General features: G+C 55.1%; 2 protein-coding genes across 6 annotated transcripts; one reads left to right on the top strand and one right to left on the bottom strand.

Moving 5' to 3' along the window:
• Window positions 1-54: 54 nt before the first annotated feature.
• DCST2 (DC-STAMP domain containing 2) lies at window positions 55-11,840 on the top strand. 2 transcript variants are annotated; one of them, XM_003768060.4, is made up of 15 exons: window positions 55-404; window positions 1,701-1,871; window positions 2,835-2,936; window positions 3,795-3,992; window positions 4,274-4,339; window positions 4,790-5,003; window positions 6,210-6,367; window positions 6,977-7,141; window positions 8,189-8,356; window positions 9,619-9,719; window positions 9,945-10,075; window positions 10,404-10,531; window positions 11,100-11,193; window positions 11,319-11,477; window positions 11,583-11,840. In XM_003768060.4, the coding sequence occupies exons 1-15, from the start codon at window positions 149-151 to the stop codon at window positions 11,743-11,745; spliced, it is 2,274 nt and encodes a 757-aa protein (XP_003768108.1). In that variant the 5' UTR covers window positions 55-148; the 3' UTR covers window positions 11,746-11,840. The 2 variants fall into 2 exon arrangements, with proteins under 2 accessions (XP_003768108.1, XP_031822547.1); XM_031966687.1 differs by lacking the exon at window positions 6,977-7,141.
• ZBTB7B (zinc finger and BTB domain containing 7B) lies at window positions 11,063-27,250 on the bottom strand. Of its 4 annotated transcripts, none has more exons than XM_031966688.1 (5): window positions 27,216-27,250; window positions 14,561-15,687; window positions 13,367-13,847; window positions 11,791-11,794; window positions 11,063-11,073 (listed from the first exon to the last, which is right to left on the bottom strand). In XM_031966688.1, exons 2-3 carry the CDS (start codon window positions 15,679-15,681, stop codon window positions 13,379-13,381), a joined length of 1,590 nt encoding a protein of 529 aa, XP_031822548.1. In that variant the 5' UTR covers window positions 15,682-15,687; window positions 27,216-27,250; the 3' UTR covers window positions 11,063-11,073; window positions 11,791-11,794; window positions 13,367-13,378. The 4 variants fall into 4 exon arrangements, with proteins under 4 accessions (XP_031822548.1, XP_012403645.1, XP_031822550.1 ...); XM_012548191.3 differs by lacking the exon at window positions 27,216-27,250 and adding an exon at window positions 26,916-27,141; XM_031966690.1 differs by lacking the exon at window positions 27,216-27,250 and adding an exon at window positions 20,924-21,067.
• Between the last annotated feature and the right edge of the window lie 694 nt (window positions 27,251-27,944).

Below are 27,944 nucleotides of genomic sequence, written 5' to 3'. Positions count from 1 at the left end.
TCTTTTTTAAGTGACATTCTAGAACCTTAGAATATTGATGGAGAGAAGCTTGTGGCTCCTTTAAGAAAGTAGTGCCTTTTCACAGAGCCCAGAGGGCATCTCTAAGAGACCAGCAAATAGATGGGTATAGAAGCTGTACCTTAAATTCATGGCTGACAAAGAGACCCCTTTGTGGGCAAGGGAGAAAAACAAGAGACAAGAAGTGGCTCAGAGTGTGGGTGGCTTTATCCTGGGCCTTGCCCTGGCTACCAGTTATGGGCTTCTGGGTCTGTTGTTGCAGGGGCGTAGTCCTTGGACCTGCCTAGTGATCACTCTCTCTCTAGCTATCTTCTTGGGCCTAGGTATGGGCTTTTCCAGCTCGGTTCGCATCACTGTCCTGCTACTGCTGCCTCAGGCCTTTTCTAGTGAGTCCAATGACATCAGGTTTGGGGATGGGGTGGGATGGGGCAGAGAGAGGCTGGGTTGTCACTGCAGAGAAGAGAAAAGAGAGCTGGGATAAAGACAAATGGACTGATAAGGTGTCAAGATTGGGAGAAACCTAGAGGATAGGGGAGAGAAAGAATCACTGGAAAGAGGGCCAGGACCTAGGAGGACACTGGGCATCAAGGGGGCAGCTATAGGAACAATGAGGGACTAGAGGCAAAGTATAATTATGTTTAACTGCTGGGGATACAAATAGAAATTAGAGATGATAGTTCCTGACCTCAAGAAGCTTATGTGTTAATCAGGGAAACAACACATGTAAGGGAGTAATGCCTTGAGAAGGGTAAGTCACAAACAAGTCAAGAAGTAGAGCAATCCATCACCAAACCTTTCCAGATACAAAGGCAGGAATGATTAGTTTGAGTTCTGAAGAAAAAAGGCAGAAAGGTGATGGCAAAGGGAGCTCTGAACCCCTAGGAAAAGAGGGTGGCTGAGGTAAGGATGAAGAAAGTTGAATTTTGGGTTACCCCAAGATGAGGAAGGTTAGGTTTGGGGCTGATGATGAGAAAGATTGGATCCTGGAGTGAAGATGAGAAAGTTTAGATTTGGGATGAAGATTTTGAAAGTGAAGATTTTGGATTTGGAAGTGAAGATGCGGAAGGTTAGATCCTGGAGTAAAGATGAAGAATATTGGATTGGAGAGAGAAGATGAGAAAAGTTTGATATTGGGGTAAAGATGAAGATGATAAGATTTGGAGATGAAGATAATATTGAATTTTGGGGTAAAGACGAGGAATATTAGATTTAGAGTGAGATGAGGGAGGTTTGATCTTGGAGTAAAGATGAAGAAGGTTGGACTTGAGAGGAAAGATGATGAAGGTTGATTAATACTGGATTTTGGGCTGAAGATGAGGAAGGTGAGATTTGGGGTAAAGATGAGGGATATTGAATTTGGGAGTGAAGATGAGAAAGTTTGGATCCTGGGAAGAAGATGAGGAAAGTTACACTTGGGGATGAAAATGATGAAAGCAGGATTTTGGGGTGAAGGATAAGAAAGGTGGTTTCCTGGGATGAAGATGAGGAAGGCTGGCTCTAGAATATGCAGAGTATAGTACTTTCCAGGAGTGGTCTCTGATGGAATGGGGAGTGAAACAGCATCAGTAGCCAAATACCAATCTAGCTCCCATTGCAGGAGGCTCTTGAAGAAATGAAAAACTTGTGGTTGGGAATCTGAGAAGGGGCAGTGAGGATGCTGAGACATTTGTTATCTCTGCCAGGACAAAGCCGGACACTGCTGCTGATTGCAGCCTTCGGGCTGGTTATTCAGGGCCCCTGTGCCAACATTATCAGAAACTTCAATAGGGCAAGTGATTCTGTGGCTTGTGGGGCAGAGCTGGCCCTTAACCAGAGTGCCGAAGTGCTTCAGAGGGCCCGACAGCCCCTCCTCAGTAAGAGTTCCCTCCCTTCCTGCCACCTTCTTCTCCTCTTCCTCCATAGGTTATTGCCTTTTTCCTGCCTCTCCCTCCCTTTCCCCCTCTCACTTCAATATCCTAGTGTCCTGAATATATGACATCGTGGTTTCTACTTTATAGTGAGGGGTCTTAGAAAGGAGGGTGGTCTAGTCTCATGAAGAGATTTGGAACCAGATATTGATTTGAATGCTCATTTTATAGCCTCTATGACCTGTCACAAATTATTTCTCTCTGGGTTTCATTATCCTTATCTCTAAAATAAGGCCTTCAAACTCTTAATCCTCTTCCTATGACTCTATGGAATCCCTGCATCCTCTTCTCTCTTCCCAGATGAACCCTTCCCATTCCTGCAACAACTTTAGGTTGACAAAGCACTTTCTTCACAATTGCCCTGAAAGGGAGGTAGTGCAAATATATCAGTTACAGTTTGGGAAGATGGGCAGGGGCCTGCTTCCTCCCACAGCATCTGAACTTACTTCTCTTACAGAACTTTCTCTGTTGGCTAATCCTGTGGCCATGAAACACCTTGAGTCACATTCCTTTCTGTTCCATTGCTTCAGGTCCTTCCTTCCTCCCTAACCTCCTAGGGCAAGGGTCAACTGAGCTATATATAGGCCACCTCTGCTCCCAAAATGACCTCAGTTGGAATACCCTCTGTCACCACTGCCACTGGGGAAAAAAAATCTAGTTTGGATTTTGGAAAGAATTCTTCTAATATACATTTTAAAAGCAGTTTGGGGAAGTTAAGTGATTGCACACTTAGTAAGTGGCAAAATCTGCCTTTTGACCATGAATCTAGCGTCCCCTCTCAAATACTGAGAGTACTATGTTCCCAGGCTCTGGGCCAATCTCCTCTTTACCTTAGGGGTCAGAGCTCAGACCTCTGGGAAGGATCCCCCTCCCACCCCGACCTCTTTATCCCCTGCTCTTTCTTACTAGGTGCCCTGAGAAAGATCAAGGCCATTGCAGTGAAGGCCAAGGAAGTGGCTGACCGGATCCGGAAATTTTTCCGTGCCATCATGGATGGTGTGAAGCACGTGGGTCAGTTCATTTGTCAGCAGTATACTCTCTTTATTGCAAAATGGCATAGTGAAACTCCCTCCTCCTCTCACCCTCTAACTCTTCTCCCTCATGTGATCATCTTTAATCTGGGCTATTCTCCCATCAGTCCATCTTCTATATAATTTGACCCAATCTAAAACAAACAAGCAAAAAACAAAACAAAAACCCAATGATCCTGTCCTCCAGACCTAGCACTTGAATGAGAAATGAGATCCAGATTCTTCCTTAGTCCCAAATGAGTTGCCCTACTTTGAGGGAGAAGACTATCAACCATGCCCATTGTACCAACACCCCCCACTACCCTACCACTCCACTACCCTACACCCCCCCCCACATCCAATTCCATTCCTGAGAAGCCAGAACTTCTAGGAGGCAGCACAGAGGCCCTGATACCTCCAGGAAGAAAGAGTGAGAAAATAAGAACAGGGAAGGGGAAAAGGGAAGACACTGTGCTAAGTATTTTGCAAATATTACCACATTTGATCCTTACAACAACCTTAGGAGGTAGAAGTTATTATTATCCCCATTTTAGGGATGAGGAAACTGAGGGCACACAGAGGTTAAGTGACTTAGTATCTGAAGTTGGATTTGAACTCACATTTTCCTGACCCAAGTTGTCTCTTTTGCCCCCTAACTCCCCACTTTATCCTCTGTTTCTCCTTTCTGGACACACTGTGTCACAAAAGAAAGAGGATCAGTTATAGTAGAAGTAGGTTCTGGGTAAGAGAAAGAAAATGTGTGAAAGAATAGTGTCAACCCATCCATCTATCCATCCATACGTTGACGTGTCCAAGTATTCACTGGATGCTCACTCTGCCCCCACTCCTGCCTCCCCAGTAAGGGCCCTGCGGAATGTGTGGTACTGGCTTTTGCACATCGGTGATGTCTGCAATTCTGAGCTAGGCTCACCCTATGGGAAATGTGCCAGGATCTTTGATGACGCCAAGAATCGCTGCATGGAGGCGATACCCTTCTTCTACCACCTCTGCTACATCCTCATGCCTTTCAAGCTGCTACTCTGTGGTCTGGCCAGTGGTGAGGATGGGCCCGTGATAGAAGTGGTTGGGGAAATCACTGGGTACAGTGGGACTGGATAATGGGAAGGGGAGGAGGCAATAAGGAAAGGAGGAGGGATGGGGCTGGGGGAGACTTGGGTTCAATGGGGATGGCATAAAACCAAAGAAGGTAGACCAATGGAGGAGAAAAGTAAGAAATAGCAGAGTCGCTGGGGGACATGGCTGACACTGGGAGATAAGTGACTCCATCGATCTGTCCCTCTTTCTGATTTTGCCATTCTCTCACTTCTGCCCTTCCAGTGGCTCAGCTGTTCTGCGTCATCCCCCACTACATACAGCCATTCTTGCGTTCCACCATTGGTACCCGTGAGTCACCCTGACCCATTTCCTACCTGCAGGTGCTCCCCAATTCCCAACAAGCTAATCTTTTCAGGCTGGGCAGTCTTCTGCTTCTCAATTCTAGAGGCTCCTCTTTTCATTCATATTCCATAGAAGGCTACCCCATGGGTCCAGGTCTACATGTGAAATATTCTAACACAAAAATACTTTTATGTGCTTTATCTCCCCTTGAGGGCAAAAACTCCTCAAAGGCAAAACATTTTGGTTTATTGATCTTTGCAGTTTGCCATGGTCTCTGGTATACTCTACCCCATCACAGTGCCTGGCACCTGGCAGGCACCCGAGATTGGAAGAAATGAATACCTCCTCACACCCCACTGGTGTTTTTTTGCTCTTTCATACTCGATTCTTCCTCTTCCATGGGGTTGTACCCTTACTCTGACTCTGCTCACTTCTTATTCCTCCTACCTCCTCCAGCGGTGATTCGATTGATTAACCGAGTGCGGAGTGAGTTTGAATTCAACGTCACAGCCTCCCATCACTTCAAAGTGAATCTCAACTCTTCCCGAAGCCTGGCTCAGGTAGCCTTTGACCTTCAAGAGGCTGTCAACCTGAAGCTACATCCAATCAGAGAGACCCTGGGCCTGCTTGGTCACACCACTCCATTCCTGTTTATTTTCCTCTATCTCCAGTAAGGGGTGGGGGAATGTGGAAGGGGGGATCTGGGAGGAGGGAGTGGGGATTTCAATGTCTCAAAGGTCTTGGAGAGAGAAGCACTTTTTCTTAGACTTTTCTTAGAAGGGATTTACAGAGTGATAGTGACCAATCCCAAACCTAAGACTAAGGGTAGGAAGGTATAAACATGTCCCAGGGGGGTGCAGATTGGTTGCCTTTTTTTTTTTTTTAAGTTTCATTGATGTTTTTTAAAAAGACATTTTCTATTATCTTCTCCCAGTAAAATTCTCCTATAACAATAACAAAAAATGTTTATGGAAACTAATTAACACAAGAACCATGTGTGACAGTAACAACAATACTAGTAACTAGCAATTATGTAGCAACAACTATATGCCAGACACTGTGCTAAATGCCTTATAAATATCATTTCCTTCGATCCTCACAATATACCTGGGAAGTAGGTACTATTATTATCCCAATTTTACAGTTAAGGAAACTGAGAATTGTGGTTACAAGATCTAGTTACTATCAGTACCAACCACACCATTTGTTGAGTTATTTCAACAAGTGTTATTGTTGTTGAGTTGTATCCAACTCTTCATGAACCTATTTGGAGTTTACGTGGCAAAGATACTGGCATGGTTTGCCATTCCTTCATTTTACAGAGGAGGAAACTGAGACGAGCAGGTATAAATGACTTGCCCAAGACCACTTAGCTAAGATATGTTTCAGGCTGTATTTGAACTCAGCTCTTCCTGACTCTAAGCCAGGACTCTCCCCTTAACACCAACTAGCTGCCTCCTGCAGTACTTCTGACAATATATATCCTATTCTGTGACAGTAGTACTCCACCTCTTTAGGGAGCGGAGGGAAGTATGTTTCATCATCTGTTCTCTTGGATTAAGATTATTTACATCATGGTTTATCTTCCTTTTTATAAGTACATTTGTTTATTTTATATATAGTATGTGTGTGTGTGTGTGTGTGTGTGTGTGTGTGTGTGTATGTAAGACTAGAAAATCTCCTTCTCTATAACTCAGATTTTTAAATTAAGCTGCATTTGGGAGAATGAAGGTTCATAATCTCAAAAGGACAGTTGTGGGGGTTGCAGAGAGCCCAGCTTTCAAACTTGCCTAGTGTACAAATTCCTAGGGTGGGTGGGCTCAGCCTCAAATGTATCTTCGGGTTTTGAAATCTCCCTCACCTCTTCCTCCTCCAGAGCCCTCTTCTACCGCTATCATTACTTGACTAAGGACAACTTTGACAACATCTATATAACTAACCGCTTCATGCGTATGGATGCCATCCGGATCAAGGCTGGTCTGCCTTCGGTCTTGCCCCTGAGCTCCAGAGAGCGCAGACGATATATCCAGCCAGGTGATTTTGTTGTTCCGAAAGACACAAGTTTCCTAAGGAGAGTATTAGGAGGTGCCTGAGGAAGGGTCAAAAGATGGCTGACAAGGGGTAAGAATGTTAGGATCCCATATCACAGAAGTCTAGTTACTATCAATACCAACCATACCATTTCTTGGGTTGTTTCAACAAGTGTTATTGTTATTATTGAGTTGTATCTGATTTTTCATGAACCCATTTGGAGATTTCTTGGCAAAAATACTGGAGTGGTTTTGCCATTTCCTTCTGCAACTCATTTTACAGATGGGGAAACTGAGGAAAACGGGGCTAAGTGACTTGCCCAGGGTCACACAGCTAGTGAGTATCTGAGGCCAATTTTGAACTCAAGTCCTCCTAATTCCAGACTCAGAGCTCTATCCACTGTGCTACCTAGCTGTTCTTGACCAACTAGGACATTTTATTTCTTAGTGGACAGGGTCATGGTATAGGGTAGAGGTAGGGGGATCCCATAATAGAAAGAATTCTTTTCTTATCATCCTGTCATTTTATGGGCAATACTTCCATGTAGCTCTGGCTGTATGTGCTGAGTCTCAGGTACCAGCCTTCCTCTCCCCAGACTCTTCTTCCTTTCAGGTTCCTTATACCTATCTAGGATGGAGCGGATACGTTACACTTTGGCGGCCTTCACCCTAATCCGACATCTGCTAGTGGTATTGATACTAGTGGTACTGGATTATGCCATTTTCTGGCTTCTGGATCTGGCTCGTTATTGGCTGCAGGGGGAGATCGTGGCTCGAAGTAGGAGCACCCCACCTGTCACCCTATCCTTCCTCCATTTGCCCTCCTTTGAACTCCTCAGACCCACCCCCTTAATCTTTGTCTAATTTTTAATCTCCTTCCTTTTCTTTCAACTTCCAACCAATTTTTACCTCTTGTCCTGGATCAAAAGAGAGTGAAATTTAGAACTAGAAAGGATGTTATTTATTTTTGAGTCCATCCCCAGCATCTCCTATGTAATAGTGGTCATCCCTTCAACCCTTTGGGCCAGTAGGGTTTTCATATGCATTTGAAGAAACAGATTCATCAAAGAGAAGTAATTTATCCAATATCACCAAAGTAGGACTTTGAACCCAGATTGTCCAACTCCAAATTCAATTCTCTCTTTAATAATAATAATGGCATTTATATCATTCTTTAAGGTTTGCAAAAGCCTTTGAGAATATTTCATTTGATCCTCATAACCATCCTGGGAGGGAGTACTATTATAATCCCCATTTTATAGATGAGAAAACTGAGACAGATGTTGAATGGATTGCCCAGAGTCATACAAATAGTTAAGTGAATGAGACAGATTTGGACTTCGGTCTTCTTTTTTGTTTGTTTGTTTGGTGAGGCAATAGGGTTAATGCCTAGGGTCACATAGTTAGTAAGTATCTGAGGCCAAATTTGAATTCAAGACCTCCTGATTCTAGGGCTGGTGCTCTAAATCCACTACAAGTCTAAATCAAGTCCAGTGCTCTATCACATCACCCAGTTGCTTTTTGATTTGATTATTTTGGCTGACAAGAGTTGAACATAGATTCTACTATCTGCCTGCTTTGAGCTAGGATGGTTCTATGTCATTTTGAATGGCTCTGGGCAAATGTGTATGTATGTATATGTATATGTGTGTATGCATGTGTATGAGTGTGTGTGTGTGTGTATAAATGTGTGTAAAGTGAAGATCTGCACCTCTTCTTCCCTATCTTTAATGGATATATTTCCTAACTCTAATAGTGACCCTCTCAAAAAGGGAGAACTGAGACAGGATAATTTGACTACCTGTACTGTCGCTTGTGTTTCCAGACCCTGTCTTGGTGTCGGTGACTGTACATGGGACAGGCTATGTTGGACAAATCTACCGTGACCTAGTGTCTGTGTTTGACATCCTTCAGCGAGGAAATATCACCATTCTATCCCGACGCTGCCTTCTTCGTCCATCAAAACCAGACCAAAAAAACTATTTACTCATTGGTAACTATTCATGGGGTATTGAGAGGGACTTACAGATCTAGATAGTGCTAGAAGATGTAGTTAATCTTGGAAAGCTGAGATTTTAAAAAGTGGATTAAAGGACAAAATCACAAAGTGGATGTGAATTAGTTGAATGCGAAGATCCAAATAACAGAAGTGGCTAATAGTGTGTATCAAATAGGAGGGAGGTCTCTAGTAAAGTACTTAATGATTTGTCCCTGGTCTGCTATGTGGTGTTTTTTTTTTTTTTTCTTTTTTCTTTTCTTATTTTTAAAATTATTGATTTGGCTGCTACATTAGTAGCATATTAATAAAAATTATAGATAATACAAAATGGAAGAGGATAATTGCAGCATCCCAGATGCAACCATCTGAAAAGATCTCTACAGATTAGTGTGGTAGACCAAACCTAGGAAGAGACAAAGATAGTTAAGGACAAATGTAAAGTACTTCATTTGTGTTCAAAAAGTCAACTGCTCAAAGATAGGTTAGTGGAGACATGAATAGACTTAATTTCATGTGAAAGAAAGGTTTTAGTGGAATGCAAGTTCAAGTACAAGTCAACGATGTTGGGGATACCGAAGTGAGAAAAACATGCCAATTTTAGGCAAAATTGATAGTGACTTGAGAGGCCATAGTTCTAATAAGGGGGCACTGGCCTTAAAAATTAGAAAGACTTGTATTTAAATCCTGGTTCTGACATATAATGTGTGATCATGGGCAAATCACTTAATCTTAGTAATGACAACACCTCTCCTCACTTCACTCAACTGTTGTAAGGATGAAATGAGACAATGAAGATGAAATGCTTTATAATAAGAGAGTGTTATATGGGATACCAGGGCAGCTAGGTGGCACAGTATCAGGTCCAAAGCCGGGAAGGCCTGAGTTCAAGTTCTGACTCAGATGCATACTGTGTGATCTTCCCCATTCAAGTCATTAAATCTCTTAACTCTAAGATTATAAGTTTCTGAGTAGGGTTTTATCTGCTTTGATGGAAGAAATTCCCTCATTCAGAATTCCTAATACCTATGAAATCTCCAGTCTGATCTAAAAAAAGAAAATAAATGTTAGTTCTTATTATAATGACTATCAAGAGTATGAAGTTGATGGAAGGAAGGGAAATTCAGAAAATGGAACCTGTTTTAGGAGTTATAAAACATTGGACTAGGGTCTCTCAGCCTGCCGTCATCAGGACTGCGCAATGGAGGGTACAGGGTGGGTCCTGTATTCCTCCTCAGTAACACACACCTTGTCCACAGGCCTCATGTATGGGCTGTGTTTCTTTGTTACCCTCTTTGGCACTTATGTCAAACGAACGAGTCGGATCATCTGTGCATATTACTACCCCTCCCGGGAGCAGGTGAAGGGGCTGTGGTCCCAGCGGATGGGGTGAAGGGAGGGTTGCCATCTTATTCCAAACAGGAGGTTAGTGGTCAAAGGAATGGGGAGTTTGGGTAACTTCAGTTGTCCCCTCTCTCCCAAGTGCCTTTACCTAACTGGAGGCAAGGGAAACCTTTCTCTTTAATTTGGGTAAAAATCTGTCTACTGTTGGACCTCAAAAGATTAAGCACTAAACCCCATGCAGGAACGGATCTCCTTCTTGTACAACAAACTGCTGACCCACCGATCCAGCTTGTCTACTTCTCTGCTGGGGGCAGTGAGGCGCCGGGCAGCTGACCAGGGGCACACCAACATCCTCCTTATCCTGGCTGCCAAGTAGGTTTTTCTCCCTCCCCCTCCTCCCTGAAGGGAAAGTTCAACTGTAGAGGATCTGGGGTCACAGTGAAAATTTGCTCCTAAATTGAAGATGCAAAGTGAGAGGTACCTCAGGATACTCTGGTGAAGTGTTCTCTAGCAGGATAGAAAGGGGAATGGGACCAGAGAAAGAATAGCTGGCTCAGTGGGGATAAAACTGAAGGAAGACCTTCCTAATGGTTGCCCAAAGGACAAAAATACTGAGAAAAAAGGACTGGTTCCCATTATCCATCGAGTGGGTTGGAGGAGAGTGCTCCATCGAGAAGCTGTACCCCAAACCCTCCTGCAGGTTCCCCCGCCTAGCACCACTGATCGGTCGTCTGGGAATACATGAAACCTACTGTCTGGGCTGCGGGAGGCCTCAAAATGCACGGGAGATGGAAGACTTTGTTTCCTGCAGCACCCCGGGTTGCAGAGGTAGGCCTGCCAGGAATCCCTGGAGTCTTGCATGGTCCCATGGGAAGAGCTCTGGATTTGGCACCTGAAAGGTTAGGTTCCAGTCGCATTTATGTCACTGAAACCTAGGGAATCATTTTGCTTCCCTATATCTGTTTCTTTTCTCTGTAAAATAGAAATAGACTAGCATCTAAGATCCTTTCCAATTTTAAATCTATAATTCAATATCATTTGCAATCAATTGTGATCCATAATTTACATAAGCTTTGCATTGGTTTTACATTTGGATCTCATGTTATTGCTGTGCATGGACTCGTTTGCATATGGGCATGGAGATTTGCATATGTATTTTGCTATTTGCATAAAGCAGACACAAATTTGTGAATTTTGGCCTAATTTGCATTGCACCCTTTCTGCAATTTACATATAGTTCTATTATTGCATGATATTCCATCATTTGTGGCCCCGTGAGGTGGTGGGGGCCAGGAAGCGCTCCAGGAAATTTGTGGGAGGAGGAGGAGAGAAAAAAGGGAATGGGAGGTCGGGCCAAATGCTCCCTAGTCCTTACTCCCTGGGCTTCGCCTCGCAGGCCTCTTCTGCAGGTCCTGCTTCCGACTCCTGGCTAACACCTGCTCGGTGTGTGCAGCCCCCCTGACTCCCGAGGGGGACCTGGATCTGGAGCTGTGAGTTCTAAAGGACTCGGGCATGGGGAGGGGGGGTTCCAAGGGGGAGGACACCAGAAGGGGTCACTTCTCTAGGAAGGTCCAGAACCGACCTCTGGATCCCGACATTCCGAGATTTCTCTCAGGGACTCCAGCGATGATGAGCGTCCCCGCTTGTGGCTGGCTTCAGCCCAAAAACTGAGCAAGGAGAAGCGAAGGGGGTTTGAGAAGAAGTTGAAGACTCTCCTGGGCAAGGCCAGGTTCAAGAAGCTCTTCTCTAAGCCCGATTCAGCCTGTGGCTCCGGGTGAGGGAAGAGCCGGGGCACTTCAGGAAGAGTAATTGTGGGGGGGGAGGGAGAGAAAGGAAAGCCTGGCTCCCCTCCCCTCACTACATTTTTTTGACTTCCCAGTGATGAGGACACAGATGCTGGCTGTGACCAACGGGAGAACGAGGGTGAGGTCGGTGGTGATGAAGCTGCAGACAACCGTGATCCGTCCCCACAGTCTGCCCCGACTCCATCGCCTTCGGTCCATATTCCCATTCCCCCTCCTCCACCCCTTCCCCAGAAATAGCTACGGACTCCTCGGCTTCCCAGTCCCTGGTCATCCCCTTCGAACCAGCCTGTTCTCAGTCCCCCACCCCCATTAAAGAAGGAAGAGACCACCGAGACAACTGCGAATCTTAAATTATTATTATTTTCTTTCTGTTGCTTACACCCGAGGGGAGGGAAAGGGAATGGGGCAGGAGAGGGGGAACTGCCCCCCCCAACCCTAAGGCACTGACTGGAAAAGCCAAGGGAATGAGGAGGGGAGGCCAAGGTGTCCCCAGTCTCCCTCCCCCCCCCCACCACCTGAAATGCTAAGATGGGGCCCGGGGCACCCAACCCCCCCAATATATTACATCATCAATAAAAATACAGGGACTTCCCCTTTACCCCCTCCCCTGCCCCCCTCCCGGAGGCCTACCTTTGCAAATGGGCATGAAGGAAAAAACACCCCCTGAACCCCCCAAAAGGGCCCCCACCAGGGAGGGAAAGGTAAAAACAGGTTGGGGTAAGGGAAAGGGCCCCCCACAGCCCAATAGACCCACCACAGTGGGGTCCACACCACAAGCGGCAGGTCCCCAACCCCTCCTCCCGAAATCAAGAAATTAACATCCCAAACGTTACCGACCAACAGAAATACTATGTAAGGGGGTGGGGAGGGCGGAAAGGCGGGCCGCGGGCAAAATATCTCAGCCCCCGGAAGACCTCAACACATTCAAACCTTGCGGGGCCCCCGAGGGCCCCCCCACACGCGGGTTGGGTTCGGTGGGATCAGCGGGCCCGGAACCCGCCCCAGGCCGCCCTCCTCCTCCCCCCCCCCCAGCCGGCGGGTGCTGCCCGCCCGGGGGCGGCGTGAGTCAGGGGCGCGGCGGCGGGGCCCCCCCCGCGGCGCACCTGGGCGGGGAAGGGAGAGCCCGGGGAGGGCGGGCGCGCGGGCGCGGCCGCATGGGCCGGAGCCCGGCCCGCCCAGCCCTCTGGCCCCGGGCGGGGAGCGGCGGGAACAAGACATTCCCTGCCCGGGGACGCGGGCGGGGAGCGGGGGGCGGGGCGCCTCCTGCCGCCTCCTGCCGCCCCCGGGGCCCCCCCGCCCCCGCTCGCTCCCCGGGCCCCGTGACTCAGCGCCGGGAGCCGGGCGGGGGCGCCCCCGGCCCCGGCCTCCCTCTCCGCGCTCTGCCTCCCAACTCCCGGCTCCCGGAGTCCGCTCCTTCCCGCCATCCCTCCCCGCCCCTGCTTTTGCATAATCCCTGCCAGGAAAAGGGGAACAGAAACCAGGAAAGGGGGGCCCCCACCCCCCACACACCCTGCCCGGGGCGGGGCCGGGGTTTAATCCCCATCCCACCCCCAAAACCCGCAACCAAAAGGGCCCCCCAAATCGAAAATATTGGCTTCAATCCTAGGAAGGCCCGGGCGGGAAAACCCCGCCTTTAAACAACTGTGGGGGTGTATATATATATATTATATATACAAAATATTCTGTATGTATATATACATATATATATATCTGTCTCCCCTTAACGGGGCAGAGGCAAAACTTTCCCAAGGCTGCCCAATTACAGAAGGCAGTCGGACCCGACCCCTGACCCACAGTCCAGTCTGTGCTCAGACCGCGTCCTGGGCAAAATTGCCCACCCGGGACCCACCCCTAATACTCCTTTTCCCATTTAAGAGGATTCCATGGCACCCTCGGCCTGGGGTGTGGTTGGGGCCCCCTCCTCCTCATCTTCTTCAGGAGGCCCTGGGGGAGGAGGAGGAGGCGGCACAGCCCTGGCCGGCTGCTCCCAGAATCGCGCCAGAGAGAGGCGGAAGTCATCCAGGTGCCCGTTGGAAAGGTCAAGGCCAGGGCCAGCTGGGGTGGGCGCCTGGGGCGGGGGATAGTGGGGAGGTGCATCATCTTTTCTTCGTCGGCGGGTCCGGACCTCCAAGCAGTTTTGGCCCTTCAAGTGGCGCTGCAGGTGGTCCTCCTTGGCGAAGGCCTTGTGGCACAGGTGGCATTCGAAGGGCCGGTCGCCTGTGTGCAGGTGCATGTGGTTCTTGAGGTCATAGCTGTGGAGGAAGCGTGCCGGGCAGTGTGGGCACGAGTATGGCCGTTCACCAGTGTGCTTCCTCATGTGGATCTTCAGCTTGTCATTCCTGGGGGGGGGGGGGTAGAAGAGACAAGGTGAGCAGCTGCAGGTAAAAATGAGGCCTGGAAAAGGCCTCGGGGCCTCGGCAAAGGCCTCAGGGCCTCAGCAAAGGCCTGACTGACCTGCCTTCTGTGGGGGGCTACCTTCCCCCCAGCCCCGCTCTCACTCCTGCTCCCAGCCCATCATCCCTGCAGCTCTGCCCTCAGGCACTGGGCCTCCTTATTTCCTCCCCATTTTGGCCTCAGTTGTACCTAGCCTTATCGCTGAAGGGGCATTGCCTCAAATAAAGCGAGATCTGGGGAAGACCTCGGTTTAAAAAGGTCGAGGTCTCCCACTGCCTCCAGGGCCATGAGCAGTCGTCCTGATCTCTACCTGGCCACTGGACCAGACGGCTCTGGAGGGGAAAGTGGGGCCGGTGACTTCAGCCCCCATATTTGCATATCATGGCATTGTCCCCCTTTGAGAATGAAGGATAAACAACAATCCGCTTTAGCTTCATTCTGTTCCTCTGCCTGGTACCCACCTGCCCTATTGCAATATCTCTGAACTGTTCATCTGGCCTTTTTGCCCCCTCCTCTGACCATCCCTCCACTTCCACTGCATTCCTCTGTAGTCCTCCCTGGCTGGGGTCATTCCGCCCAGGGCCCCTCCCCTTCCGGTTCTCAGTGAGTATGGCACTCTCCTGTGCCCTCTTGCCCCCTGCACCCCCCGGAAATTCACCTGGTGAATCTGACGCCACAGACTTCGCAGGCAAAAGGCTTCTCACCAGTGTGGGTCCGCATGTGTCGGGGTAGCTTGCCCGCCCCATGAATGATCTTGTGGCAAACTGGACATTCTTGGGGCATCTGGGAACGACGCTTGCGTACCAGTTTGTCCTGGCCATCTATCCCCGGTGTGAGGGCTTCGTGGTTCAGGGAACTCAGATAGGCCATCAGGTCGGGGTCAATGGCATCTTCGTCTGAGCCCAACTCTTCGGGGGACAGGGGGGGTGCTCCACTCTGAGCCAGACCATAGGTTGGAGGGTATACCAGATCTTCCTCCTCTTCCTCCCCCTCATATCCTTCATAGCCCGGGTGCCCCTCGGGGGGTGACCTGGCCCCACCAGGGGGGCTGTAGCCATCGCCTAGCCCCATGCCACTTGGTGCCTCTTCCTCATCTGGGTAGGTAAAGGGATGGGGGGGGATGGCAGCCACATCAGTCGCCAGATGGTTGGTTTGAGGCCTCTTTGTCTGCAAAAAGGCTTTTCGGGGCTTTCGGCTTCGTCGAGGAACAGGCCGCGTCGGGGGTGGTGGTGGTGGAAGGGGGGCTGGTAGGGGGCTGTCATCCCCATTGGGCACCCGAGTGCCCACAGTTGCAAAGGCCTCCAGGTACTGGCGGGCTCTCTCACAGTCATCTTCATCGGGACCAGGGGCTTCCAGCCCACTCCCCTGCAGGATTTCCACACAGGCAGCGATGACACAGGGGATCTCCAGCAGTCTCGCCGCCTGCAGGACAGCGGGCATGTTGGCGCTGCTGGTGGTGAGGGTGGCCGTGTAGGCGAACTCGAGCAAGGCCCCCAGTGCTTCTGGGCCCACAAAGTCCAGCTCGCAGACGCCAGCCCCCGAGGAGGCAGCCATTCCGCCATTGGCCCCCGTGCCCCCACCTCCCTCAGTGAAGAGTTTCTTAAAATAGTGGCTGCAGGCAGCCAGCACCGCCCGGTGGGTTCGGTACTCCAGGCCTTGGGTTCGGATGGTGAGATCGCACAGCTGGCCCAGCTGGCGCTGCTCATTCAGGCAGCTGAGGAGCTCACTGCTGTGATCTGGGAAGGGAATCCCAATGAGGTCGTCTTCAGGGCTCCCCATCCTCACCTGCAGGGGGGATGGAAAGACAGGGTTAGGAGAGGGAGCTTGGGATTCTGAGGGAAGGAGTAAACATAGGGGAGTTTCTTCAGCCAAACCCCCAGCTTCAGCAGCTCCATTCATTCCCTCTCCCTGTGAGAAGCCATTGCTTGAGAATCCCTGGGGAAAAATACTGGGCAAAAAGAAGAGTTGGAATCTAACCCTGACTCCGCCACTGCTTTCACAGTGTGATTTTTGCCCAGGTCACCAAAACTCAAGTTTCCTCATCTGTGAGCCACCATGGGATGGCAGCTTTAGAGAAGGTTAATAGTCCAACTCCTTACAGATGTAGAAACTGAGGTACAAAGGTGGCCATCCGACGTCATGCAGATAACAAGCGGCCGGCTCTTGGTGTGAGCCCCGACTTGGGAGCGCAGGACTTTCACCTCTGGCTGTGCTTCTAAGAGATCCCTAAGCTGTTTAACTCGAGACGTTCTATGGTAGTGTGATCTCTGCTCTCCCAAGCCTCCCTGCAGATATCTCACCTCTCCCACAGGTTGGTGCAGCTCAAAGGAGCTGATGGACACAGAAGAAAGACCACAAAAAGGAATCACAAATGAAATGGAGTTTTACCCTAATTTTTCCCTCCACCAGGTTCTCCCCATCTGGAGCGCCCCTCCCTATCTAGTGGACGGGAAATGTGCAGCTCCCAGGGGCCCCCCTACATCCTCTCCCCCCTCCAACAATGGGGCCCAGGGAACAGCCACCAAGGGCGCTGGGGTGTCTCTGGTGCTTCCTGCCCAGAAGATAAGCATCTTGCCCGACCCCTCCCCCACTGACAATAGGCTAGGCTCCCCGCTCCTACCCCCTCCTCACAGATTCCATCTCCCCCTCCCCCATTCCCAGGCAGGCCCTGGAAGCGGCCACACAAGCACCACTTTATCCTCTTCCCCTAGGTTGGCCTAGGTAGGTGAGGATTAACTGGGGGCGAGAGGCCTTCCCACGCTGGCCCTGAGGGGGCACCCGCGGGGTGGGCGCAGGTCCGGCCTGCCCGGGAGGGCCGGGAGAGCCAGGTAGGAGGCAGGCTAGGTCTCCTGTTACACAGATATTGACGGTTTCCAAGGTGCTTTCCCCACAGTGACCCTGCGAGGCAGGTTGCATAAGGGTTCCTAGCTCATTTTGAAACTGGGCCTCGGAGAGGCGGCCTGCCTTGCCCAGAGTCACTCAGCAGGGCCAGCCCCGAGCCGGCCCTCTGGCTCCAAGCTTGGCCCTCTACTTGCTGCCGCTCTGGTGCAGAGAGGGCCCCCGGCTCTGGGGGGCCGGATCTCCCCACCTCCCACCACCCTGGCTCTCCCCACCAAAGCCCACGAGGCTGTGGATCCCAGAACCAGCTGGGGAGCTGCGCGCAGTGTGACCTTGGGCCTGTCGATTCCTCTGTGCGAGCGAAGGCCTTGAGCCCGGCATGGCCAAGGTCCCTTCCCGCCCCACGGTTTATGTCCCTGTTACCTCCGCCCCTCCCACAGCAGCTGCCCAGCCCGGCCGGCCGAGGGGACTCAGTTATTTGGGGGAGGGGGAAGGCGGGGCCCCAAGTTTCCTCCTTAAGATACAAGAGCAGCATTGTGTCTGTGCCGGCTCTCCTGTGCACCTCCCTGACTGCAGAACACGGAGGCTCTCCCGCCCCTGAGCCTAAGCAAGCGCTGCCCACATGGGGTTCTGGGGGTGAGAGGGCCTCCACAGGTATCCCCTTCCCCAGAAGGGGCGCGTCGGGGGGCCCTCCCTGCCTTGCTGTGGCTCCGTAAGGGCTCTTGGTGCCCGAGGCTGGGCAGGAGCAGAACACACCCAGAACCTGAGGTGGGCAGCCACAGGAGACCCCAGGCTGACACTCTGGGGGGGCTGTCCTGGGGGTCCGCCGGCCATGAGCCGGGGCACCCGAGGGCCCTTGGCTCTTTCCATTCCCCTACTCCTGCCACCCCCTAGTTTCCCTCCCTCCTTCTCCCACCCCAGGGGTGATCTCCTTGGCAACCTGGTGTGGCGGGGGTGCTGATTGGCTGACCCCACTGTCAGGTCACGGGCGCAGCCTGGTTCACCACGCAGCTCTCACAGGCTCAGGCAAGAGTGGGTGTTTAACTCCTTAGTGCCACACACTGCCCATTCTAAGGGGATGCCGGTTATGGGGGTGAGGGGCAGAACGAGAGAGGGGGAGAGCGCATGAGGAATAAGGCCGGCCCACCGTTCCTCTGCAGGGAGATCCCCCAGAACCCTGGCACCCACGCCAGTCTGAATGATACCTGGCACTAGGCTGGTGCCAACCAGGCAAAGGGGGCACAGTCCCGGTTTCTGGGAGTGTATATGGCCACCAGAGACCTTTCTTTCTCCCAGGCAGGGTGTTGGTGCCAGTGTGCCCACTCCCCCTCGGGCACCCTGCCCACCTCTCCGTCCCGGAGCGCCCAGCCCCCTACGCCCCATGAGGGCGGCCCCATCCCCACCCTGCCTGGCATGCCCCCTCTTGCTAAGACCTCGTGGGCATGGACGGGTGTGGTGGTAGTTGGGGGGTGGGGAGGGCAGCTGTGCTGGGGGTGCCAGGGAACCAGGCGAGGTCTGTTTGGTCTGTTTGCCTTGGGGGGGGACGGGAAGCTGGGGGCCCCGCCCCAATCTTCCCCCCTTGCCAGCCACCCCCCACCCCCACCCCCCCAGGCTCCCCTCACTGTCAGGCCTGCTCGACCGGCCAGGCAGGTGGGCAGCTCTCTTGAAACTGGGCCCTGAGTCAAATCTGCCCCATCTTGGTTTGAGGGGGGTGCAATAAAGAGATGAAGAGGGGGAGACCAATATCACCAGCTAGCCTCCCAGGTGCCAGTGGGCACTAAGCAAGGCACGCCGACTTCTCCGGGGCCCAAAGGGCAGAGGCCACGGGCCCCTGATTTGGGTAAAGCAGTTTTGTGTACTGCCCCAGGTGCCAATGCCAGGCAGCAGGGACTTGCGGGTTACAATAAAGAGCAGGGCCAATGATGCTAGTGGGTGCCAGCTGATGGGCAGGTTGAGGAAGCTCTGTGGTGGACAGTTGAGTAAAGCAAGCTGACCACCACCTCCCCCACCTCTGGGATTAGGGGAAACAGCTTAGTGGGGTGGAGCCAGGATTATGGGGTGAGGGAGAAAATAGACACTGGACTAAGACACAAGCATCCATTCCCTCCCTGGTTCTCTCCCACCCCCCAACATTGTCAGACTCCAGGATGAGGCTGGGCTTGGAGGACGGGGTGGAGGCAGGGATGTCGGCTTTAGCTCTAGAGCACCGGCTAGAGCTGCCTGATTTCTCCGAGAGAAGTGTTTAAGGTCCCACAGATTTGGAATTAAAACATGGAGACCCTCAAAGAGAGCTAAAAAGATTAGAGATGGGACCGCCTGAACACCCGCCTCCCTCCAGCACCTCTTCCCCCATGCTCTTCTCCCCCCCACCCCCACCCCATCTCCAGCTTCAGGTTTTCTTCCTGTTTTTGTGGAGTTAGCTTGCACGAAGCCCAGGCTTTGGCCTGCGGCTGGGCCGGGGGGATAGGGGTGGGGAGGAGGGGATGACCCAAGAGCCAGACTCGTTTCCCCAAAGACCCGGGGGCCCATTGCCTCCGCCAGACCTTTCTGACCCATTCTCAAACCTTGGATTTCAAGGTCGCCTGGTAAGATGGAGAAGCCTGAGGAGAAGAGGAGATGGAAGACTCATCTGCTGCTCTGCTTGCCATGGCTGCTTCAGAGAAGGCCTCTTTATCCCAAGGTGCCAGAGGAGTAGCACCCTCCAGCCCTAGCCCCTCCAGCTTCTGCCTGCTTCCCCCCCCATCCCTTCCCCCTCCTAACCTCACCACCCCCAGAACTCACACTTCCTGGGGGCCAAGACAGGGAGGGGAGAGACCGCAAGCCACGAAGGGGGAAGGAGGTGAGAGGAGCTGGCTGCTTCCCGGTGCTACTGGGGGGGAGCCCACCTCCCCCTGAGTCCCTCATCCTGGGCTCCAAGAAGGAAAGACCCTAGTGCACCCACTTTTCTCTCTTTGTGACACGAGCCCATGGCAGCCTGGGCTTCCAGCAGGGAGTTCTGAGGGGAGAGGAGGGTGGTGGGATGGGAGGGGTGCCCAGGTTAAGAAGAACCCCACTTCTCTGAAACGGCCCTCTTGGAGTACTTCTTTACCCTCCAGTGTCCCCCTACCCATTCTTCCCATTCCCTCTGTCTCTCCTTGACATACTCTTCTCCCTCACTCCCTTTTCTGCCTTTGGTTCTCCTGAATGATCCCTGTTCTCAACTCCTCCTCTCCACTCCTTCTGTCCACTGTTATGCCCCTTGGGCCCTTCCTGAGCCACGTCCTCCTCTTTCCCACTGAATCCTCCATGGGGTCTCCCCCAGACCCACTCAGTTTCTCCACTCGAGGGCAGAAGGCGAGAGAAGAATGGAGCACACCACAGAAATCAAATCAGAACCAGACGCCTACTTTTTTCAAGACCCGGCAGTGCCATGGGAGGCGATGCCCTTGTCCAAAGTCCTCACGACGGCCTCTTGGATTAAGGAAGGGATAGAGGAGGGGAAAAGAAAGGAGGATAGAGGGGGTGGGGTAGGGTGGGGAACAGTGAGAGCGGATGTGTGTGGGGGGGTGGGGACACGCTGAGACCGTCAGATTTTCCAACCCTGGAACCACCGGACTTCCCCGGGGGGCGCCCCACTCTGCCTGTTATCCCCTCAGGAAGACCCCAGGATTCAAGGGGCATGTCCAGCTACGGAGGGTAACCAGCCAGCTCCCGGCTCTCTCCACGGAGGTTTAACAGGTGTGCCCAAAGGTGCCAGGGTCTGCCCCGTTGCCCACCCCCCCACCCTTTGAGGCTCGGCGTCTGTGGGGCGGGTAACCGAGCCGCCTGGTAACCCCACACCCGCCATGCTGCCGGCAGAAACCTGAGCCCCCCAGCCCCAGAAGACACCCCAGCCCGGTCCCCTGAGCCCAGCTCCTTGGCCCGGCAAGCCTGCCAACCCTCTCTTCCCACCCTGGCAATCTCCCTAGTTCAACTCCCCGAGGGTCCATTTTTCTGTTCTTTTCTGCTTCTCTGGTCCCCTCAGCTCTCAAATCTTTCCCAGATATCCCGGTACCCTCAGTCCTTCCTTCATTTACCCCATCTCCCCAGGAATGGCTTCTCTCTGCCGCCCCTAGACTGTTTTCCAAGCCTTTGTCGACCCCATTTCTTCCAAGACTTCCTAGGGCCTCGGCCTCCTAGTCCCTGGGGAGCGGGCCCCACTCACCTGCACGCTGAGGGGCGGTGGCTGCAACTCCTCCTGGGCCCCTGGGGGGAGCGGGCAGGGGGGAGGCCGGGCTGGGGGGTGTTGATGGGCGGGTTGGGGGCGGGATGGGGGGAGCCCGTTCCCCAATCCAGCTCCCTTCTTCAAAGGGGCCGCCCACGACCCAGCCCAACCCCTCCCCCAGCAGCCTTAACTCTCTGGGTGCTGGCCTTCCCTCCCCCCCCACCTCAGGCTCAGAGGGAGGGGCCATGGAGAGAGCCAGCCCTGTGGGAGACGGACCCGGGAATCTGGCAAAACCTTGCCTTTGGCACCATCCCTGTGCCTCCTGTCTCCCTCCCTCCTTCCCCCCAACTCTGGAAGCAGGTGAGGGGGCAAGAAGGAACTAGGGGTGAGCAGGGGCCCAGGGAGGCAGAGTACGCCAGAGGCATCAGGGGCCTGGGGAGGAGGGCGGTCCTGCTACCTGGGCGTTGCTGATGCCCAGCGCAGACCCTGGGAGCCTCGCTTGGGAGCAGGCCCCCCACCCCGTGGGAGCCGGCCAGACCCTGCCTCCCTGGTGACAGGCTCGGGCCCTCAGGGGCCAGGCGGGGCAGCACCCCGCCCTCCCTGCAGCCTCACCCCAAACCCACTCACATACCACAGCTCCTGGCCTGGGCGCCTGCCCCTGCCAACCGGGCCAGGGGGCAGCGCCGCACCGAGCCGAGGGCCAGGGTATGGGTACGGTGCCTTCTTTGGGGGCGAGGGAGGGCAGCAACGGGCACGGAAAGAGGAAGGAGCTTGGAGGGGGCATCTGCTGGGAAGGGCCCAGCCCCACCTCTTGCGCAAGACTGTTGCCATCCTGGCCAGTTGGGTTGGGTGGGACCTGCCTAGGCCTGAGGAGGGGCACCCAGGACTCTGGTCCCAGCGTAAAGTTCGGGCAGGAACAAAGAGGCTCCTCTCCCTGGCTTCCAGGGGCCAGGTACCTCGAAGAGGGAGGTGTCGCTATTGGGGGGCGCCCCCCGAATCCAGGCCCAGCTGCCTAGGGACTGGTTGTTAGTTTCTACTGGAGCCTGGGAAGGGAACAGGGTGGGGAGACTCTCAGCAATGTCCCCTGAAATGCCCCCTCCCCTTCTCTCCTGCTGGCAGTTGGCACTGTGCCCCTGGCCAGCTGCCCCTCACCAGCTCCCTGCCCGGTTGGCACCTACCCACCAGGATGCTGGCAGTGCTGCCCTCCCCCCACCAATCCTCCTGCTCGCAGGATTCTCATGCCAGCTCTGGGCAGGGGTGGGGGAGGGTTTTGTCACCCTCGATGCCAGCCTGGCGCAGCCCCGGACCCTCGGTCCCACAGACAGACGAGCCTGCAGGCCCCAGTTCCCGGGGCCCTCCCTCTAGAAGCAGCAGCTGCTTCCAGGTCTCCCCGGATCACAGAGGACCTGTAGTCAGTGATGGGCGGCTACCTATGGCAGAGCAGCAGTGGCCCCTCCTTGGGGTGGGGGAGGGGGATGTGTTCCCAGGCACCAGATGCCAGGCTACAGGACCCCCCTCCCCCCCCAGCATCTGCTTGGACACCAAAGTCCCTGCAATTCTCAGCGGGCTCCCTGGAGCCCCTGTGCCTGGGAGGGGGTGGGTGGGGCAGCGCTCTGCCCTTTGATCCCCATAAAGGGAATGAGCAGAGCCTGGAGCAGGTGAGGGGTTCGAAAGGTGCCCCCAATTTCATTCCCCCTGGGGGCAGGGCGTGGGCACTTGGGGTGGGGACACCAGAGAGGGGTGGGTGGACTCTCTCTTCCCAGAGGGCATAAATGACATTGGCATCGGGTTTGGGCCAACTGTGGGTGTCAGAGTCGCAGAGAAGGCCGAGGCAGGACAAACATGGAGGAAAGCCACCATCCCTGGCTCTCCCTCCGCCTTACCCCCCTCCCAACATTTCCAGCCTATTTCTCCCAGAACTTCAGGCTGACTACAGCTCCCAGGAGGCTTCGTGAAGCACCCCAGTGAACCATGGGAGCTGTAGTTCACCTGACCTACTCTTGCCAATCTAGGTCCCCCTCCCCCCTCGAGGTAAGGGCCAGAGTAGTGTACAGAATGTAGGGAGAGTGAAAGATGGGCAAGGCGCCCTGGCTTGGGAAAACAGGGATGGAGAAGGAGCTCATGGGGGGGCCAGGCTGCCCCCTACTCCAGAGCCCAAGCAGAGGGGAGGCGAGGAGGAAGGAAGGAGGAGAGGATGTCTGTTGAAAGGGGCATATGGGTGGGGTGGGGGTGTAGGAGGGGAAACAGGAAGGAAACTAAAGCCAGAGACATGAGGCCCCTGGAACAAAGGCCTGGGGAGCCCCCTCTCAGAAGCCCTGCGGGGACGAGGGGCGCCCCGCATGGGTCCTGTCTTTGGCAGAGCAGGCCGGGCTGTCCCGCACAGGACGTGAGCCGCCTGCCTGAGGGATCTCTCTGCCACCCTGCCCTGCCCTCTGGGTCTGGCCTCCGAACTTCGGGCTTCAGGAGCCTGACTTGGGCCTGGGGAGGCTGAGGGGCACAGGGCTTGCTGAGTTAGTCCTTGGTGCGGGGGTCAGCAGGAGAACGAGGCTTCCCTCTGCGAGACGAGGACGTGGGCACTGTGGGCACGACCTCCGAGCCCTCCCCACCCCCATCCCTGGGCTGAGGCCCGCCGCCTTGGGGCCCCCTCGGTGCCCCCTCGGCCTATTTTGCAGAAAGAGGGTTGGTTCACAGAGTGGGGAGGGGGTGACGAGCTGGGGAACATCCCATGAAGTCCACTCAGTGAGAGGGGCAGACACATCTGGGGGCCAAGGCTGGGGTGACGGACTGACTGTAGGATTCCAGCCTGTTCTGAGAGAAATCTTCTCTGACAGCCACATCTGGGATCCCCATTAAAACAAGTTGCCCGGCCCAGAGGGTGAGAGGGACTGTCTCGTTCCTCCAAGGCCTGTGAGGGTGGGTGGGTGGGTGGGCGGCCAGTGCTTTCCCCATCCCACTGCGGGCCTGTCTTGGTTCCTGGTTTCACTCGGGCTGCTGAGAGGAGGGGGGGGGGGGGGGGGGGGGGGGGGGTTAGGGAGGTGGGGTAGTTAAGATAGTTTCAAACTGTCCGGGCACAACGTCAAGTTTACTCACAAGTTTACTCAGCAGGAGGGGGAAGAGGCCAGGACAGACACACCCATGCCAGGGTCTTATCCATCTGCCCATCCCTACCTTCCTTCCCCGCCCCTCTGCCCAGCCTAAGTACAAGCCAGGCACAGGTTCGCTCACTCCCTCATTAGTATAGCCCAGCAGAGATCAGGTAGTCTCGAATGTAAGGGAAGGCTCTCTGCCAGGTGGGCACCGTCTCGGAAGCCTGCTGGAAGGCTGGCCCAGCAGAAGCAGAGGCCTTCGTCCTGGAGCCGGTAACCTGGCAGAATGCCCACCTACTTACCCACCTGGGTGGGGCCTCTGACTCTTGCTCCCTACTTCTTAGGCCTCTCAGAGGCAGAGGGCCAGGGGAACTGGGCTTTATGCCCACCAGAGGGGAGGGGGAACACTAGGCCCTCCTCCCTCCATCTGGGCAGTTCTCTGTGACAGTGACCTATGACCTCCAACTCCCAACCACATACAGCTCCCTGTTTGCCAGTCTTATGCCATCTGGGAGCCAAGAGGTGCTGGTGGTGCATTAGCCTGGCTTGGAATGAGGGTGGGGGCTAGCCCCCTTATCTGACCTACTTCCCTTTTCTTCCCACCTGCCTTTATTCTTTTCAGGTTTTCCCAAATCTCCACTGTCCCCACCCCAGAAGCGCCCCGCCCCCCATGCCTACCAGGGGGGCACCCCTCCCCCACCCTTCCCCAGGGTGCCAAGTATAAGCACACAAAGGGCCCGATGGTGCATTGTTAGCCCAGCCCCCGCTGCCCGCCGCGCCCTCCCGGGGCAGGCGCCAAGCCAAGGAGAAGCTGGGGGCCCTTGAGTACCAGGGGGCACCATGGCAAGGGGGAGGGGGCAAATCCTCTCTCCTGGATACCGGGGTCCAGTTCCCCGCGGCCTAGCTGTGACTCTGCTAGATTTCAGTGTGGCCTCTTTTCCTGGCACATAAATCCAGTGGATACTGCCTTCTTCCTTTTCCAGAGCCCCCTTCCCTAATGGTGTTAACCCCTTCCTGAAAGCCCAGAGCAAGAGTGGAAGGGCGGTGCCTGGGAGGCGCCCAAGGGAGGGGGCAGTGCCCAGGGGTGCCCACAGGCTGCACGGTGCCCACGGTAACCATCTAACACACAGGTGTCACTGGGGGAGTCTGGGGTCCCCGGGGCCAGAATCGGAGGCAGCGGCAGAGATTTCTCCGAGGTTTCATCAGCTGCTCCAGGGGGAGCTTCCCCCATTCCGCTCTCTCCTGCTACCACCTAAGCCAAGTCACAAATAAGCCCCTGTGCCTACACACTCCACGGTGTGCTCCGGCCTGGTACATGATACCCATGCCCACCCACCCTTCCTCCTTACACCTCCGTGCCCACTCCCCCTCTGGCAGTGCCAGGCAGGTAGAGGGGTGACCAAACCAGTTGGGGGGGAAGGCGCCAGCCCCATAATCCTCCAGGCTTTACTCCCCTGCACTCCTCCCCCACCACAGAGTTCCTGTCCCAGTTTAACCCCTCCCTGCCCCGCAGGGTCTCTCCCCCCACCATTCCTGCGGCTCCCCTAAGGGAAGAGGCAGGGGGAGGGGCCACGCTGACTCATTCCCATTCCCAGCAGCAGAGCAGAAGGGTCCGAGGCACCAGGGGACAGCGCTAATTCCGGAAAGCCCTCCACCTGGCCCGGAAGCCGGGACCGCCTGCCTGCCTCCCTGTCTCCCCCTCTCCTCGGAGCACCCACTTCCGGTGTCCCAAACTAGGTCAGCAGCGCTCGTTTCCTGTGGGTCAGCGAGCCCCAGCGCCTCTGCCCCTCCCCTCCCCTGGACCTTAACTCCCCGCCCCCCAGGGCGCCCCGAGGTCTCACCACGTCTCAGCCGCCCTTTGATACGCGGTGGGGGGGTGGGGGGAGCGGGGACCCCGCCCTCTCTCCCGACACCAGCCGGGCAGGGGCGCAGGGGCTGGCACGTGTCCGGGCACAGCCCGCTGCCCACGCCGGCCCCCCGGCTCCCAGAGCCCCCCCGCTCCGGCCGGGACACGTCGCTCTCAGATGCGGGGTGGGGTAGGGGGTGGGAAGAGGAAAAGAGCCGCAGACTCCACGAAACAACCCCCCCAAAATCCCCCTTCAAACTCTACTCCGGCATGCGGGCGACCCCCCCCTCCCCCGCGCGCGCGCACACACCCATGGGTGGGGGCAGGTGTCCCAGCGCCAGGGAAGTGGGGGGCGAGGGGGGAGTCCGCGGGCTCCGGGGTCCCGAGCGGGCACGGTGGCGAGCTGGCGGGCGGCGGAGCAGCCCAGGGGGAGACGTTACCGGGAGCGGAGGGACGGGCAGGGAGTGCCGGGCAGGAGGGAGTACCGGGCGGGAGGGAGCGGGAGGTGGGAGCCGCGGCCAGCGGGCAAAGGGAAAGCGGCGAGAAAGCGCGCGGTCCGGGAAGGGCTGCAGAGTCCGGCCGGTAACTTTCCCCCAGCCCCGGCGCCTCCCGGGCACCCCCTCCGAACTTCTGGCGGGGGTCCAGTTCACCGCGCCGGAGCAGCGGGGTGGGGGGGCGATGTCCTAGTTAGGAGTCAGCGTTTCCATTCCCTCAGCCCTGCCCCGGGGAGGGTCCCCCAACATCCCCGAGGAGAAACCAGGGGAGCGCTCGGCGCCGAATTACTCCGACTCATCGCAGAAAAAAAATAAGCCACCTGGGCCCCTGAGAAGTGCTGAGAAAGTTGCCGGGAGCCCTCGCGACTCCTTCGCACCCTTCCTCCCGGCCCAAACCAGTTCCAGAGCGAAAGCGCCGGAGAGAACCGGAGGGTGGGAATCCCTGTTTCGGCCGTACGGCTGTGTGGGGGTCCCCCCTCCACAGGGCGACCGAAGGACACTGCAGCAGTTTCGGACTGAGAAGGGGAACCCCGCGCCCGGGAAGGAAAGCAGAAGGGTGCGCTTACCTCTCTGCCGTCGGGGCTGTCCGCAGAGGTCTGTGAGATGCAGGGTGTAGGGAACTGGTCGTCCCCCTCCAGGCCCTGTGGGCTCGGGGGGACCTAGGGGGCCGGAGCCTCGGGGCTCTGCTCCAATATTGGTCAGAAGGCCGCGGGCAGTCCGCTGGCTGCTTGCTCCTGGGGGGCTCCTCCTCCGCCTCCCTCTGCCTCCTCCTGCCTCCCGCCCCCCCTTGGCTGCTGGGAGCCGCTCATCCACCTGGCTCCCACCCACCCCACCCCCCCGCCCCCACCCCCCCGGGCCCGCCTCACCTGTCCTGCTGTCTCACCTGTCCTCCAGCCTCCTTTCCCCCCATCCCTCCCTCCCTCCCCCCGCCCCCTCCTGAAGCCCCCCCCACTCCTCTCCCCAGCCCTAGCAACACCCTCTGTCACTTCCTGGTTTTCCACCACCCCCCCTTCAGGCCCCCCCTCCGCCCAATAAGGACATAAACTTCAACCCTTTAGTCCAGCCTGTCCCTTCAGAACTGCCCGGTCTATCCTTCCCTTCTCTTTTTCCCCTTCTTGTCTCCCTTGCCCTCCTCTTTTGCCTTCTTCCGTCCCTCTCTCCTCTTTTCTCTAATTTTCTTCTCTCCCTCTTTTTCCCCTTCACCTGCCGCGGTACCTCTTCCCCTCTCCCTCCTCCTGCAGCGATCACCCCCAGTCCACCTTAACCCAAACCCCGCCCTCTACCCCCATCCAACCCGAGGGGGATGCCCCGCCCCCGCCCCTTAGCTCCACCGCCCAGCTCTTCTATTGATTGGAACACCCGTCAATCGAAATCTTAGTCCCGTCCCAACTTGGCCCTTGGGGAGAGGGGCGGGGCTTCTGGACTGGAATGGTACTGGGAGAAGGGGAGGGGGGGTGGGGACCTTGTCTGCAGCAGTCTGGGCACCAGCCCCTCCCCCCTTCCCCCTATTACTCCCATTTAGTCCCAAAGGGCTCCCCCAAGGGTGGGACGGCAAAAGGAAGGGAAGTGGCTTGCGAAGGAGTTAATAAAAGGGG

Source organism: Sarcophilus harrisii, chromosome 4, assembly GCF_902635505.1.
Source record: "Sarcophilus harrisii chromosome 4, mSarHar1.11, whole genome shotgun sequence".
Taxonomy (NCBI): domain Eukaryota; kingdom Metazoa; phylum Chordata; class Mammalia; order Dasyuromorphia; family Dasyuridae; genus Sarcophilus; species Sarcophilus harrisii.
The sequence above is the reverse complement of the archived record's forward strand: the minus strand, read 5'-3'. Positions and strand labels throughout refer to the sequence as shown.